A 15,612-nucleotide genomic window follows, 5' to 3' on the forward strand; every position below is an offset into this window, starting at 1 on the left:
ATCCACATCTTTTCGTGTTTCTTTTTTTTTCAACTTATAAAAAATTGTAAAAATGTTCTTGACTTGAGGAAAGACCATGCAGAAACTAAGCTGTGCTGCAATCTGCTGGCACCTGGCCGGCCCAAGTCCTTCATCCTAGGCAAGAGGACACAAGGCCTGTGCTGACAGCTGGCCGGCCCAAGTCCTTCATCCTGTGCAAGAGGACACAAGGCCTGTGCTGACAGCTGGCCAGCCCAAGTCCTTCATCCTATGGAAGAGGATACAAGGCCTGTGCTGAACAAGGTGGCTTGCAATGGGCTACCCAAGAAGCCATTGAAAACCACAAAATCAAAGCCCATCTTCTTTTCGTGGTCGCAGACACTGATTCTTAAAGCCTAATCTCTATGTTTGGATCCTGAGTACACTGTAGTGTTTTCCCCTCCAGTTTATTAAAGATCAAAGCTGAGGCACTCTATCAGAATCCAAAGGATTATATCATTTTAAACCTGAGTTGAAATTCTTGTGTACTGCTACCCTTTTTTTTTCTTTCTTGGCTTTGGTTTCCATATGAGCTACCTTAATGTTTTCTTTGTTGTCATGGGTCCTGTTGATGATGTGGACCTAGAACACTGGAGGCTTACATTTGAGGATGGGTTTTATATTTTGTGTGAAAGGATTCATGGGAATAGGATATTACAGTATTAAAGGGAAATGAGGCTGTTGCTTTTAATTTTCTTTTTTTAATGTTTTTATTTTTATTTTTGATGATTTTTACATAGTTGATTAGGGTGATAAGGGTCAAGGGCTACAGGAAGGTGGGTGAGATCACCATTTCTGCATTCTCTTTTTTTTCCTTGCTGTATTTGGGGGAAGGAGTGAGATAAGAAGAGAAACCACACCCAGCCTCCCAAACGCCTTTGTATCCTGGGAAGAAGGACAGACTCCCAATACCACCCCAGGGTCCCCAAAGTGGGGCATGCTCTGAGGGCCCTGCTCATGAGGTTTCGCTAGTTCAACAGTTCTAAATTACTGCTGATCTCGCCACTCCATACATGATGAAATCTCTCCAGAATCCACTGATTGACATAGTCCACCTTAGAGTCTGCTTGCCCAGATACTCACTGCCATCGCTTGGCTGGGGCAGTTGATCCATTTGTTGTGTCCTCCGTCCTCTGTTGTGGTACCAGGTGTCCTCTGCAGGTTCCGATGGACTGCCATAACCTCCATGTGCACCTGGATATGCTGTCCACAATCAGACCATGGAATCTGCAGTTCTCTCCATGGTTAGGGTTCTGAGTCCAGCAATTCAGCTGGGGGGGACCCCCAAAGAAACTTCATCTGAGGTGAACCCAGACCTGATTCTTGTGTTTGTCAATACAGAGTCCAGCATAGACCGTTGCCCCAATCAGCCTATGCATATGCTAGTGGTTGCAATTGCTGGGTCACTTCGTCTCCAGCCCTGTCTTCTACGCAACCAAAGGGTGTCCAACATTCAGTCAGGTACTGGAATCTAGCCCTGCTAGACAGGTCCCCAGCCCTAGCTTTCGCGTGGGCTGGCATTTGGTGTTCAGCAATGTTACATGCTAACAAGCCCAGCTCAGGTCTCCCATATAGGCTGGTGTATCAGTCTGACCCATACAGATCTTTTGGTCTCTCCCCTCCAAACCACCAGGTCTCAGTATCCTCGTTTACCTGTAAGTATAGTGGCCCTGTCATTGGGAGTCCTTCAGGATTCATTCCTCACCTACATGTACAGTGGCTTTATCCATGGATGTCCCTAGGCAATAATTCCACACCCCTAGAACCCCAGAACTTGCAGCCGGCAGCCCGCAAGCCCAGGATTCACTCACCGCTTGGCAGTGGTGGCTGTGGCCCCAAGCATTGAATACGACCTGTCTCAGGTACCTCCAGCAGCCACCACGCCGCTGGGAGCTGCTTCCCTGCAAGCCCGGAGGTCAAACTCACCTTGGCCCCTCCCATGTTGCTTTTAATTTTCAGGTGACTCATTCGAATGAGGTTTTTAAAAATCCTGGTTGCTGTTTTATCAATAGGGGAAAAAAGCTTGTATTTGTAAATATTAATCCCCCAGAACTGGTAAAACAAAACACATCTCACCATTTGACTATTTATTATAAGAAAAGAAGCTTTAGGGCCGCCTTGCTAGGCAAAATTCTTTTACCAGATATAATAATGCATATTTTTGGGGATTCTTTTTTTGTTGTTGCTTTTAAGATTTGTTTTTATTGGAAAGTCAGATTCACAGACAGAAGAAGAAACTGAGAGAAAGATCTGTCTGCTGATTCACTCCCCAAGTAGCTTAACAGCTAAAGCTGAGCCGATCCGAAGCCAGGAGCTCGGTCTCCCACATGGGTGCAGGGTCCCAAGGCTTTGGGCTGTCCTTTACTGCTTTCCCAGGCCACAAGCAGGGAGCTGGATGGGAAGTGGAGCTGCCAGGATTAGAACCAGGGCCCATATGGGATCCTGGCACATGCAGGGTGAGGATTTAGCCACTAGTCTATTGCACCAGGACCTCTCTTGGGATTCTAATGAGTCCAAAGATGATGGCCTATAAAAGTGTTATAGCACAACCTTTCAGTCTGGGAAGATGCTGTGGGAGCTGTATTCCATTTTCTCAGGCACGGATCTGTTATGAATCCACAGAGAACTGTTTATTGTGGAGGTCACTCTAGAAGTCAGCTTACACCTTCAATCAATAATTGTAACCCAACTGCAGTTTTCTCCTGAAACAAGTAGAAAGAACACCCTGCAAATTTGGCTGTTCCAGCTGTGCATGTGGGGATTTCCCTTGCCAGTAGCAGCATTCACACATTGAAGAAAAGCCTGGCAGCAGAGAAGTTCGCTCTGAATATGAGAATTCTTCCCTGTAGACCCCAAATTAGTTGCTGCTGACCATTTAGAATCCTTGCAGGAAAAAAAGCAGAACAAAGCCATAGTGCTTCAAAGCCTTCTCTCCTCTTCCCCTCCAACACTCCTTTTTTACACTTTTTTTTTGGCAACATAGCATTTTGAAGTCCACAATAATATGTGCTCTTTAGAAATACCTTACAGATATGATGCTTCAATCTCTGCCTCCTGCAGCACTGCTTGTAGCATTGCCATGAGAGCCAGTTGTTAAGTAAGTCAGGGGCCTGCCGGGAGACGTAAGCCACAAGAATTTTTCCCAATACCCTTTCTGGACAAGCCCCACTCACAGGAGACCAGGTGGGACGTGCCAGTTAGTTTGTGCTCCTATTTCTGTTGCTAATTTGCTCATATGCCTTCTGTGACTCATCTGCCTTTTCCATTTCACTTTTCTATTTGCAAAAAGTATTGTTTTTACTTGCATCTGAGTCAGATGGTCAAAAGAAGTTACTTAAATTACTCAATTTTTGGAACATTGAAATTGGTTATTTTGAATCATGTATAGATCAGAATAAATATTGATTTTAGAGATGGTCTGATTTCTTGGCAGGAGTTAATGAATGGTGTTACAGAATTACCATCTGATATTCGGCATTAGGGAGAAATTTCCTCACAGGTCCTTGGGGTCCTGAGGCTCCTTGGCGATGTAGTAATGCATTTCATTCCTTTTTGCTTTGTATCACAAACAAGTAACTAATATCCCAAATGTAGGAATTAGTTGTTGGACTTCATTCAGTTACATGCCCTTCTAAAAAAAACAAGGTTTTTTTTTTTTTTTTTTTTTTTGAAAGGCCGAGTGACTTAGAAATCTTCCATCTGTTGGTTCACTTCCCAAATGGCCACGATAGCTGGGACTGGGCCAAGCCAAGCCGCGAACCAGGAACTTCATCTTGGTCTCCCACATGGGTGATAGCAACCCAGATCCTTGTGTTACCTTCTGCTTTCTCAGGTGCATTAAGCAGGGAGCTGGATCAGAAGTGGAGCACCAGGACTTGAATAGTGATCATACAGGATGTCAGCATTGCGAGCAGTTTTGTTTTGTTTTGTTTTAACCCATGACTCCCAAATCATATGCTTTTAAAAATAGAGGTACACCATTCTGGAGCTGGTAAAACCCAGTAGATGCCATCTTGTGTACACAGTGCTTGATCTGAGGTCACTCAGTAGAGCTCTTAAAGTCTAGTGCTTCAGATTTGGTGTGCCACTGTTAACATGTTGGGATGTCTCACATGTGTCAGGGTGTTTGCTGGTGCTCCAGACGAATGACTGATGAAAAAGCATTTTTGGAAAATAGTATTGTGATGTCTAAAAGGACAGGGACTAGATCCACCTTTCTCCTAAGGTGGTCCTTGCATCCAGTCCTGACAGTGCTCCAGGGAGTGACATTTGCAGCACTTAGCCGTCAGTCCGTCGGATATGCCCTGTGATTGATGTAAGAGATAGCCTTCAAAAACCCTCCGTCCTTGACAATAGGACACACTTTTATGAAAGATATTTGTATTGTGAACAATTTTACTCTGGAAATTCTGGTTTCAGTTAATTTTTAGATCCTGAAAATAAAGTTGTACTAATATGCAGTACTTCAATAGAGTTTATGTAGTACTCTGAAAGTAAAATTGTATAGTAAAAACATATTATGCTACTTGTGTGACAGCTTAAAATGCCATTTAAGGAGAGAGTGTCTATTTTAATGATATGTTTGACAATGTTGAGATTATCTTCAGTGATAGGCACTCCTTTGATATGCTGTATGAATAAAATACTGTTCGATCAAGTAAAGGTCCCTTAGAAGCAAGTGGAAGTAATTAGACAAAACATGTAAGGCAAAATTTAATTATTTTTTTTTCATGGAAGGATTTTTAACTCTGTCTTCTTAGTACTAGTTGCTTTGTCTCATTTTTGCATAAATGGTTAAAATGGGGTATTTTTAGTTATTCTTAAACTGGATATTTCAAGGAAAGAAAACCATTTTTTTAGTAATCGAGATTAATTGCCTTTTAGGTAAGTGAATCTTCTACTCAATTGCATGTTGTTTTTTTTGTTTTTGCTAAATAATGTGACTTCATTAGAAAAGTAAACTGTTACATTTCTCTTTTGCCCTCTAGGACATGAGAAACCTGAGATTTGCCTTGAAACAGGAAGGTCACAGCAGACGAGATATGTTTGAAATCCTCACGAAATATGCCTTTCCTCTGGCCCACAGCCTGGTAAATTCCAGGGCTTTCCTTAGCATCCTAAGGTTGTCAAGTGCTTCCTCTGTGAAAACTGCCTGCAGCCTGTGATCTGCTCTTTCCCTCATTGTATTGTGTCTCCCAGCGGGATGTGGGTGTGGGTGTGGTTATTAAATATGACTCACTCCTTTCCAAACAGAGTAGGTCCCTTCCCTGCTGGCGTGTGCAAGGCAGAGCGCTCCAAGGTGCCTGAGGCCTAATGCCCGGGAGCCTCATGGCAGCAGCACCTAGGGCGGCTGACGCTCCTGTGTTCTGTGGCCTGCTTTGCCATGCCGTGTGTGTGTGTGTGTGTGTGAACCTGGTGACAATTCATCTTACCTTTTACTCTTTGAATTTTTAAAGTCTGCACTGCAACACTAATCGCAGTCCCCCCTCGGTACCATCAGCTTGTCACGGCTGCAGTCAGCCTTTTCCTCTGCAGCCTCACCCTCATGCGTTCCGCACGTCAAAATGGACTCAGGTTTAGTAGAAAATCATGATATGGAAGTAAGTGGAATGAATGTTTTGGAATGTTATGAACCAAGAATTCCATGTTGCTGCCCTGTAAGTCATCCAGAGAGAAGTTGCTTTCTCAGGCCTGTTGACTTGAGAAATGGTGCACTAAAATTTCTTCATATCTGTGCTGGTATTTTTGTGACTTCCTTTTGGAAGTCAATAAAGTGACAGAGTAGAACAACAACAACAACAAACATGAGCTGAATTGATCAGTTTTGGAGAATTGTATGTTTTAAGTTTTGTGCATTAGAAATCATCCTTAGTCAAATGGAGAGGTAGGCATTTTGCCTAAGCTCAGATGCCAGTCCTAGGTCGGCAGGCCTGGCTTGCTGTTCCAGCTCCTGCCCCTGAGGCTGGTTTGCTGCAGTGCAGACCATGGCAAGCAGTGGTGTTGGGTGAAGTAATCGGGAGCCTGCCACGGATAGGGGAGACCTGGCTGAAATTCCCAGCTCTCAGCTCTAGCCCTGGCCGTTGTAAGCCTTGGAAGAGTCACCTGGTGGCTCTGTGTTAGTCTGGTTGTATCTCTATCTCACAAATAAAAGTTTAAATCAGTCTCCAAACAGTGTAAGATATACTCATACATAAACACCGATCAGCTCCCCACACTGCTTTTAGAAAAACAATTCCTGGTAGTCAAGTCAACATGACCAGCTATTTCCTAAATCAGGTTTATTTCAGTTCTGTGTTGTCCGTGAGTAGTGAGGCTGTGGAGCAATGAATGCTACCTAGTCCTATTTGTGAAGGGGACATTCTGGCAGGGAAAATACTGCAAACATGTTTGGCTCTGCTACAAGACAATTTACATTCAATTGTACAGTAGAAATGTGAGGAAGGTCCCCTGGGGGCCACTAGAATGCGAGAATATCTCTAAGCACTATTAGGAAAGCCCGACCTGGAGTTGGTGGTTGTTCCTGCTGCATTTTGCATGACAGATACTATTTCCAGTGGGCAAGGAGGATGAAGCAGGTCGAAGCTGAGGCAGAGGCAAGACCTTCACCTTGGACAAGGAAGGAGGAAAGCCGGCAGCTCTGCAAGGTGCTTCAGAGGGTAGCCGTTGATGCTTGGCTGGGCCACAGGAAGAGGACGGGATTTGAAGTCAGCTGGCAGGGGCCTGTACTGGCCATGGTGAAGAGCTGGTGCTTACGCTTGTGCCTAGTAAAGGTTCTGAAATAAGCGACAGGATTGAAGAGAGTGTGTGTAGAACAGATGAGAGAGGAGAGCCAGTGAAGCCCGGAGAGGCAGCAGAGGGCCAGACAAGAGGTCTACAGTTCCTGATCCAGAGTGTGCGTGGTATGCATAGAAAGGGGACTCAGGCGGCCATGGACAGGAGAGTAAAGAAGGTCAAGTAGCCTTCACTTTCAGCTTTGGGACTTGAGTTGGGAAGGGTGAGGTGCTGTTGACAGCATAGGGAAGTGAGAAAAGGAGGCTGGCGAGAAACTATGAGTTCTGTTTTGGACGTGTACTGTATTGTGATAAAAATTTTTGGTGGGTCACCAAAGACCTGGCCCTGAAGATGGAGTCAATATGTGCAGATTCCAGGTAGTGCATCTTTATCTGTTTGGAATCCTGGACTCTGGTGGTAATCTGGTGGTGTAAATGTATTCTCTCCTCCCCTGAAAAGAGCACTTGTGTACAAAACAAGACCTTCTAGGGGGCTCCTGGCCGCTCTGCAGCACTGCTGTGGATCTTGGGTTAAGTAACCATATGTGTGCTAGAGAAATCCCAGACCAGAACGTTGGCAAGCTGGGAGCCAGAAGAGAGAGCTTAGAGAGGTGAGGGGCGTCTGTGGTGTGTGCTTCACAGAGTGCGGAAGTGAGAGGGGTTTCGTGGTGTGGTTGCAGCTGTCACATGCCTCAGAAGGCCAAGGCAAGGGGAGGGCTGAGAAGCAGCCTTTAGATTTCAGGATCAGAAAGGCCCTGCAGCCCTGCGGCCCTGACCTCCTCACTGTGACATTCTTCCAGTATCTCTGGTTGCCTGGGGTTGGGGAGGCAGAGGGTGCTGGCGTACATTAAATGTATCCAGGAAGAGGATTTTAGAAATGAAGCAATGGAAACCAGCATTGAGGCTCTTAAAAGGGAAAGCAGCTGAGAAAATAAAGGGGCTAGGAGCTGTGTGGAAGGAAGGTCCCCCACCTCAAGATTCAAGAAAGGTGAATGAAATTATTGTGGAATGGGGGCAGGGGAGAAGTCTTGTTGCTTTTGAAGGCAAGAGGAGAGAAGGGATGTTTTCTAGAGCAGCATCTTGGAGGCGGCAGACGAGGGGGGTGCTAAGCCCAATCTGTGGGGACAATTATTCCTCTGAGACAGGAGAGGAAGAAAAGTTTCCAAACTGCCACAGTGGGGAATGAGAGGCTGCCAAAAAGGGATTTCCTGGACGCATCGTCTCAGCCTGATTGCATTGAACCATACAAAGGGCCCTGCTTGAAAAATATCATTTGCTTAATATGATTGAAATTGTTATGCCCACTCCAATTATCTCAGTGATTCAAAGTCAGAAGCCAACTGGCCACTGTGCGCACGGCATGGCATCTGGTGGCCAGGAGACTGGCTTCCAAGTGCAACCATGGGCTGAGTGGGCTGGGAGTGGGCTTTCTTATTTCAGACCACCCCTTTGGCTCTCTCTTGCCTCCTTTCCCATTAGTATTTTTACCACTCGGGGTATTCAAGTTGGGGCTTAAGCTTTGGATTGAACTTGAGCTGTTTAGCAGCATAGTCCACACCAAAAACCATTAATTTGACTGTTGCTATATTATGTGAATCAAGTAAGACTTGCTTGTTTTTTTAGACAACATTTTCTATTTTAGCCAAAGCATTTACTTTTTGTTTTGACTATATTTTTGAACACCAGACATTATACTGAATTCTCATAAATTATATGTAACTTAATTCTAGTTTGAGACAAATGCTACAATTCTGTGTTAATGTCACATTGCTTCTGACATTTGGCAACTTTTTTTTTAAAGATTTGTTTACTTTTATTACAAAGCCAGATATACAGAGAGGAGGAGAGACAGAGAGAAAGATCTTCGGTCCGATGATTCACTCCCCAAGTGACCGCAATGGCCGGTGCTGTGCCAATCCAAAGCCGGGAACCTCTTCCAGGTCTCCCACGCGGGTGCAGGGTCCCAAAGCCTTGGGCCGTCCTCGACTGCTTTCCCAGGCCACAAGCAGGGAGCTGGATGGGAAGTGGAGCTGCCGGGATTAGAACCGGTGCCCATATGGGATCCCGGGGCGTTCAAGGCGGGGACTTTTAGCCGCTAGGCCACGCTGCCAGGCCCCATTTGGCAACTTTTTAAAAGGCAGAAATCAAAATTATGCACATATGACTATGTCCTGATAATGCTATATAAAGAGCTTGATGGTTGAGATGTTATGTTCTATGGCAGAATTCTTTTGTTGATTTGATTTCCCCCTTTTTTGTTTGCATTTTTACTCAGATGGGAGAAGCAGAGGTAATGTAAATTTTAGAAGAGAGTTTTTTAAGCTATCACATTTCTTCCAGGAGTAAGTGTGCAGGTTAGAAATGTGTGTATACACTTTACTGGACCATGGTGTTAAAGTCCATTGCTATTAATCTCAGTCAAGAAAGTCTGAAAAAATTCTGTGTTAGGTAATGGTAGACTGTGTAGAACAAAATGCATTTTTTAAATTAATATTGACATTAATAAAGTCACCTTCATCCATCTTTATAGTTATAGCCATACATGGATTTTCTTGAATTTTAAATGAAGTTTGTGAGTTGATGAACGAACAAATGGGATGTAGTTTCTCATGAGGGATGTTCAGAACTGGAAGGAAAAATGCAGCCTGAGACCCGGGTACCAGACCCAGCAGCCGCTGACAGGAAGACCCTCTGAGGGGTCACTTAGGAGAGTTCTTCCTGTATGTTCTTAGCACATACCACGGAATGCTCCAGTGGCCCATGTTTGAACCTGGCTCAGTCACTTCACTGCTTGATGACTTTGAAAATCCTATAGTATTTATAAGCTTCAGTATTCTCGTCTGTTATAGGTATAATAATAGAAGCTGCCCCATAGGGTTTCTGTGAAGATTAAATGAAAAGTGCTTACAAAACTGTCTGGCACTCCAGAAGTACCCAGTAAATGTCAGCTGTTCTGTTATTAGTGCACCATTTTCCCAGCAGGTATAGGGAATATGGCTGATTACTTTAACACACTTTTCCCCAAGACTGTTAATAAAGTAATTGTAATAATATGTGGAACACCTTAAGCCCTTTGAAAGAAAGATGTAAATATGAATGGTATTCTTAGTAGTGAGCCATTGATTGTACCTTGGTAAGGGATTCGCTGAAGGCCTTAATTTCCGAGCATAGGATCTGAAAGGAATCCAGGCTAGAAATGGGCGCTTTGGGAAGCAGTGCTGTGTGAAGAGCAGAGCTCTCAGAAAATGTTTTCCTTTTTTTGTTTCCATCTTTTGATGCTGTTCAGACTTACTTCTTTCAGGAAAATAAGGCTCATCAGGATTGTGTTTAGGCCCTCTCTGTTTTTCTGTGACACTGGAAATGAAGTTGCCATCTCCATGTTGTGTCCTTGTTGTTCTGTAAGCTAGCTAGCATTCATGGAGTTGCGAAGTTCATGTTTTGGGGGCACGGTGGTGGACTGGAGCACATGTTGATGGAAACAGGCCCGAGTGGGCCTCTTGCTGTCTCCTGCTTCTTCCGCAGGTAGAGGGCGTCACACTTCACACTGCATCTGAAGTGTGGAAGCAATGGCTTCCAAAGAGTAGCACCTTTATGCTTTCTTTGCAATTTGCAATGAGGTAAGACCTAACAGATCCATACTCTCTAGGCTGATTACAGAATGGATTGGTAAAAGGATGGAAATTGACATGAAAAGCACATGCACACACACACACACACGCAGCCATGCTTACTTTCAGCCTCCATGCGACCTTAGTATGTGATAGTTTTCTTTTCAGTGAGGGCTTCACTTTTGTTTTTAATCAACAGTAACCTTGACTAATTAAGAAACAAATTATGCTTTTAAAAATCTCCTTCCTGCCTGCCTCTTCCAGACTTGGCCTGCCGTTCTCTTTGATCTCTCTGTCCCACGGCGTTCCCTCTGTCAACCTTTCTATGTGCTTAGTTCTCCCCACAGCCCAGCTCCTGTCTCCAGGACCCTTGTGCTATTGATGTCTGTTCAGAAGCACCTGTCGGCAGCCTGCCAGCCTGTGCGCTCAGCTGAAACTGCTCCTGACAAGACTTGGTGCTCTCTGAGGCCAAATTGGACTCATCCTCACCCCTCCTTTCAAAGTTTTGTTGTTTTAATATTGAGGAGATACAGATGGGTGGTTATAACTGTGTAAGACAGAAAGAATCATGACCAATAGGTGATCCTTTTGTCTCCTGGGATGTTTGCTAGGTATTTTTTCCATTTTATTTTCAGTTTCACCTGTACTTGGTCTGCCAAGTTTGTCTTTCCGCTAGTATACTTTAAAAAAAAAAAGATTTCTCTTTTTGTTTGAAAGATACATTTACAGAGAAAAGCGGAGACAGACTGAGAAGATTTTCCGTCTGCTCGTTCACTGCCCAAATGGCTGTAATGGCCGGAGATGAACTGATCCAAAGCTGGGAGCTTCTTCTGGATCTCCCACGTGGGTGCATGGTCCCAAAGCTTTAGCCGTCCTCCACTGCTTTCTACACACATAGATAGGGAGCTGGATCAGAAGTGGAGCAACCAGGACATGAACAGGTACCCGTATGGGATGCTGGTGTCTCAGGGTAGAGGATTAGCCTATTGAGCCATGGCCCTGGCCCCCTGTTTAGTATGCTTTTCAATTAGTATTTCTTTTTTGCTATTTTTCAGATCTTTTTTTTTCTTTTTCAGATCTCTTTGAACATTATTTATTCTTTAAGGGTTGCCATTTTTATTTTTCTTCTTTTATTTTATTTTTAATTTTATAATACAATTCCATAGACTCTGGAATTTCTCTTGTTCCAGATTTTCCACCCCCTCTTATTTCTGTGTGCACCTTAAGCACTTCAGGTCTTCATCTCCTCTCTTCTACAACGTTGGATTCGCACGGCTTGGATCCACCTCTCTGGGTTCACTCTTCCTTATTGTGCCTCCTTGTCATCTTCATCTCCCTGGGATGAGGCCTCAGTCTCCTTCCCCAGCCCCCGCCCCTCTGGACACGTGGTGGCTGTTGGCCATTTGCATACCCTAAGTCTGTGACCCTTTTCTACCACGGGTTTGTGATTGACTGTTTCTGCTTAGTTTCCTGGTGTTCTCTGATTGTTGTCTGTGAACTTTGTCAGGATACTCGGAGGCAAGTTTGAAGGCCATTTTATCAAATGAAGATTTGTATTTCCTGTGTGAGGCATCTTGGAGTGTCGCCAGCTTGGGATGTTTATAACTTAAATTTTCCACTTTATGTTTTTGGAACTATCCACGTTTTATGAGTTTGGCTACGGATTACTTAAGGAAGGGCTGGCTTGTGAGCACACATTCCTGGTAGAGACAGCACTCGGGCCCTTTGTTCATCCCTTGCTCAGAACCCATAGTCTAGACAGATGAATTCTCTTGGCATCCCAGGCAGTTACTTCCCTACACCCTTACCTAGAGCTGTAACACTTCCAAGGTCAGGCATCCTGTTGGCCTCCATGTCTGATGTGGGCCTGGGCTTCATGAAGTCCTGCTTCCTGTATACCAAAACATCAGGAAACCCAGTTCTGGTGCTCTGACTATCCTCATTCCCATTGGTGGTTACAGTTTGGCCTCGGAGTGTTTAGTCCTCCTCACAAGCTTATTAGTACGTTTTTGGAAGGGTTTCTGTTATATTGAAACACTTCTCAATGTTTTCAGTGGAGTCTTATTATGGCATCCAGCCCATCACATTTCCCTGTTTGGGGGAGAACTCGGCTTTTCCTGTAGGTTCTTGGATGTAATCTCCTGCTCCTTCTCCCACTCTTTTTTGCTTCCTTCGCTTCCTTTTGCCATCTGAATGTGGGTTTTCTACAAGGCTGTCTACCCCCTTATTCTGTGCTGCTCCTGGGCACTCTCTCTCTCATATCTACACACATTGCCTTTTCCGTATGCTTTGCCACTGTGGCTGCTTTGCAACATCTAAACGCTTGTTTAAAATGATTCTATTGCTTTCCCAAGGACCTCTGTATTCCCAGTTACTATTTAATACCATTATCCTCCTCTTCACTTGCATCTGAAATCAAGGCCTTGATTTCAAGTTCTCCTGTTTGTTGCCATTTTCTTCAATCTGAGAGGTTTTCTGTCCCTGGTCTGACTTCAGGTCTTCATCTCCTCTCTTCCACAACGCTGGATTCGCACGGCTTGGATCCACCTCTCTGGGTTCGCTCTTCCTTATTGTGCCTCCTTGTCATCTTCATCTCCCTGGGATGAGGCCTCAGTCTCCTTCCCCAGCCCCCGCCCCTCTGGACACGCATTCCTTCTTCTGAAGAGAATGATTCCCAGCTCCCTGAACGCAAGGCTATGTCTTCCTAGTCTCTCCCTGCAGGACCTTGTTCATAACAGGCACTCAGTAAATGAGTACGTGGAGTCATATCAATAGTGCGAATAGAAATGAGTAGCAACCAGGCCATCAGCAAGAATATTCTGCTGTTTGGAAAGAGTATGCATTCAACCTCATTCACTTTTCAGCTTAAATCTTAAGCAGCTAATATATACCCATATTTGAAAATATAGGAAGTGTCAGAGCATATACAGTAAAATTGTCTCCCTCAGACTCCTCTTCCAGTACCTTCTCCCACAGACAGGCTGTGTTTTAAGGAGCTCCTGGTTTAGGCTTATAGTTTAGGCTTATACTGGCAATTTATTTCTGTTTTTTTTTTATTATTCACCTTTGGCCCTAATGGTTGCATGCTACCTATCTACCATTCTCTACCTGGCTTTCTTATTCACCAGTAGATACTGCCTAGCGAATAAACTGCTTCACTCTGTTTCTGTCCACATAGTGTTCATGTTCGGTTCTGTTTTTTTTTTTAACTTTATTTTTGACAGGCAGAGTTACAAAGAGAGAAAGAAAAATGAAGAGGTTTTCATCCACTGGTTTACTTCCCATGTTACCACGATGGCCAGAGCTGGGCCAGAGCCAGGAGCTTCTTGCAAGTGCCCCATATAACTGCAGAAAGCCAAGCATCTGACCCGTCCTCTGCTGCTTTCCCAGGCCAGTAGCAGCAAGCTGGATGGGAAGAGGGGCAGCCAGGACTGGAGGTGGCATGCATGAGAGTTACTGGCACAATGAGCCTGTCACGGTAGCCTAGGAGCTAAAGTCCTCACCTTGCATGTGCCAGGATCCCCTATGGGCACCGGTTCATATCCTGGCTGCTCCACTTCCTTTCCAGCTCCGTGCTTGTGGCCTGGGAAAGCAGTGGAGGATGGCTCAAAGCCTTGGGATCCTGCATCCGCCTGGGAGACCCCCAAGAAGCTCCTGGCTCCTGACTTTGGATCGGCTCGGCTGTGGCCATAGCAGCCATTAGGGGAGTGAACCAGCAGATGGAAGATCTTTCTGTCTCTCCTTCTCTCTGTAAATCTGACTTTCTATTAAAAAAATAAATAAATATTTAAAAATAAATCATTTAAAAAAAGATACTGATGCTACAGGTGGAGGCTTACCTTGCTACACCACTGTGCTGGCTGCTGCTACATAGTATTGAGCATGCTATAATTAATTTATTCTCATTAACTAATATGTATTTAACTTGTTTCCAATATTTTGCTGATATATAAAGAGCATTTTATAAACATCATTTTGTTTGTGTTCATATATATCATAGGACAACTTCCTTACTGATGTTGTCAACCCCTTTATAGATTTCATTGCCATGTATTACATGCCTATTTCTCAATCTCTGCCAAGTGTATTTGTTTCCTATTGCTGCTGCAACCAAATTACCAGATTTAGTGATTTAACAGACAAGAATCTATCATACTTCAGCTCTAAAGGTTTGAAGTCCAAAATGGATTTCACTGGGTTGATAGCAAGGCTTCAGCAGGACCCTATTCTTTCTGTACACTCCAGGACAGTGCATTTCCTGCCTCTTGCAGCCTTGCCTGTGGCCTCTGCTCCCATCCTCAGAGCTAACAACGGTGTGTTAGGGCCTCTCCTGGAATCCCTCTGACTTGTTTCCATCATCACATCTTCTCCTTGCCATAATAAATGGCAACATAACACAGCTTCCCGAAGTTAGGAGGTCGACATGTGTTATCTTCAGAAGACCGATGTTTTGCCTGCTAACGTTGTGTATTACTTTTTTCCTGGAAAGTATTTATTTTGCTTGACGGAATTGTGGATACTTGCTGTCAGAGCTTAGCCAGGAGAGTTGTCCAATTTGTTCTACCCTCCATACTTTACCATGATGCTAGATGTCGTCTGCAGACCTTAGTGAGCTGTCACTGTCCTCCATGTGTGTCTAGACATGCCATCCACTGCACAGGCTTCAGTGACCGAGGAGGCCCCATTGTGACACATGTATTCCATGGTCAGACCACAGACCCTGTGATTTTCGCTGTGGTTGGAGTTTTAAGTCCTGTGGTCCAGATCTGTGATGGTGGTTGGGGGTAATCCCCAGAGAAATCTGACGTGACGCCTGTGCGTGCCAGCCAATGTCGGATCCAGCTCAGTCTGTCATCCACATCAGCCTGCATACACACTGCTGGTTGCAGTCACCTGCTCAGTTCTGTCCCCATCTCATACATAAACCAGTGGATGCTGTGGCCCAGCCTAACCCTGCCCACCACACACTCGGCCCTCACACACACTAGTGGGAGCCGCAGCCTTGTCAGTGCGACCCCTAATAACCTTCATTGGCCTGACTCCCAGCCCTGGTTCCCGTGCTTGCCAGTATGTGGAGCAGGCTGGTCCGGTCTGTCCCACAAGGAAGAAAGTTTGAAGTGAACAATGAGATAGGAGAAAATGGATTTGAGAAAGATCTGTATGATCAAGTCAGTGGTATTTGGTGAATAACTGACTACTTAGGAGAGGGAATGGCT

At 44.7% G+C, this 15,612-nt stretch overlaps 1 protein-coding gene across 4 annotated transcripts in view; it reads left to right on the forward strand.

Moving 5' to 3' along the window:
* The window catches only part of MTM1 (myotubularin 1), a 91,257-nt gene that overhangs the window by 44,169 nt on the left and 31,476 nt on the right, over positions 1-15,612 (forward strand). For all 4 annotated transcript variants that reach the window (XM_058659245.1, XM_004598546.2, XM_004598547.3 and 1 more), the window contains one exon: positions 5,007-5,108. In XM_058659245.1, the coding sequence (XP_058515228.1) occupies positions 5,007-5,108 (102 nt within the window). The remainder of the gene's footprint in view (positions 1-5,006; positions 5,109-15,612) is intronic.

This window comes from Ochotona princeps, chromosome X (assembly GCF_030435755.1).
Source record: "Ochotona princeps isolate mOchPri1 chromosome X, mOchPri1.hap1, whole genome shotgun sequence".
NCBI lineage: Eukaryota > Metazoa > Chordata > Mammalia > Lagomorpha > Ochotonidae > Ochotona > Ochotona princeps.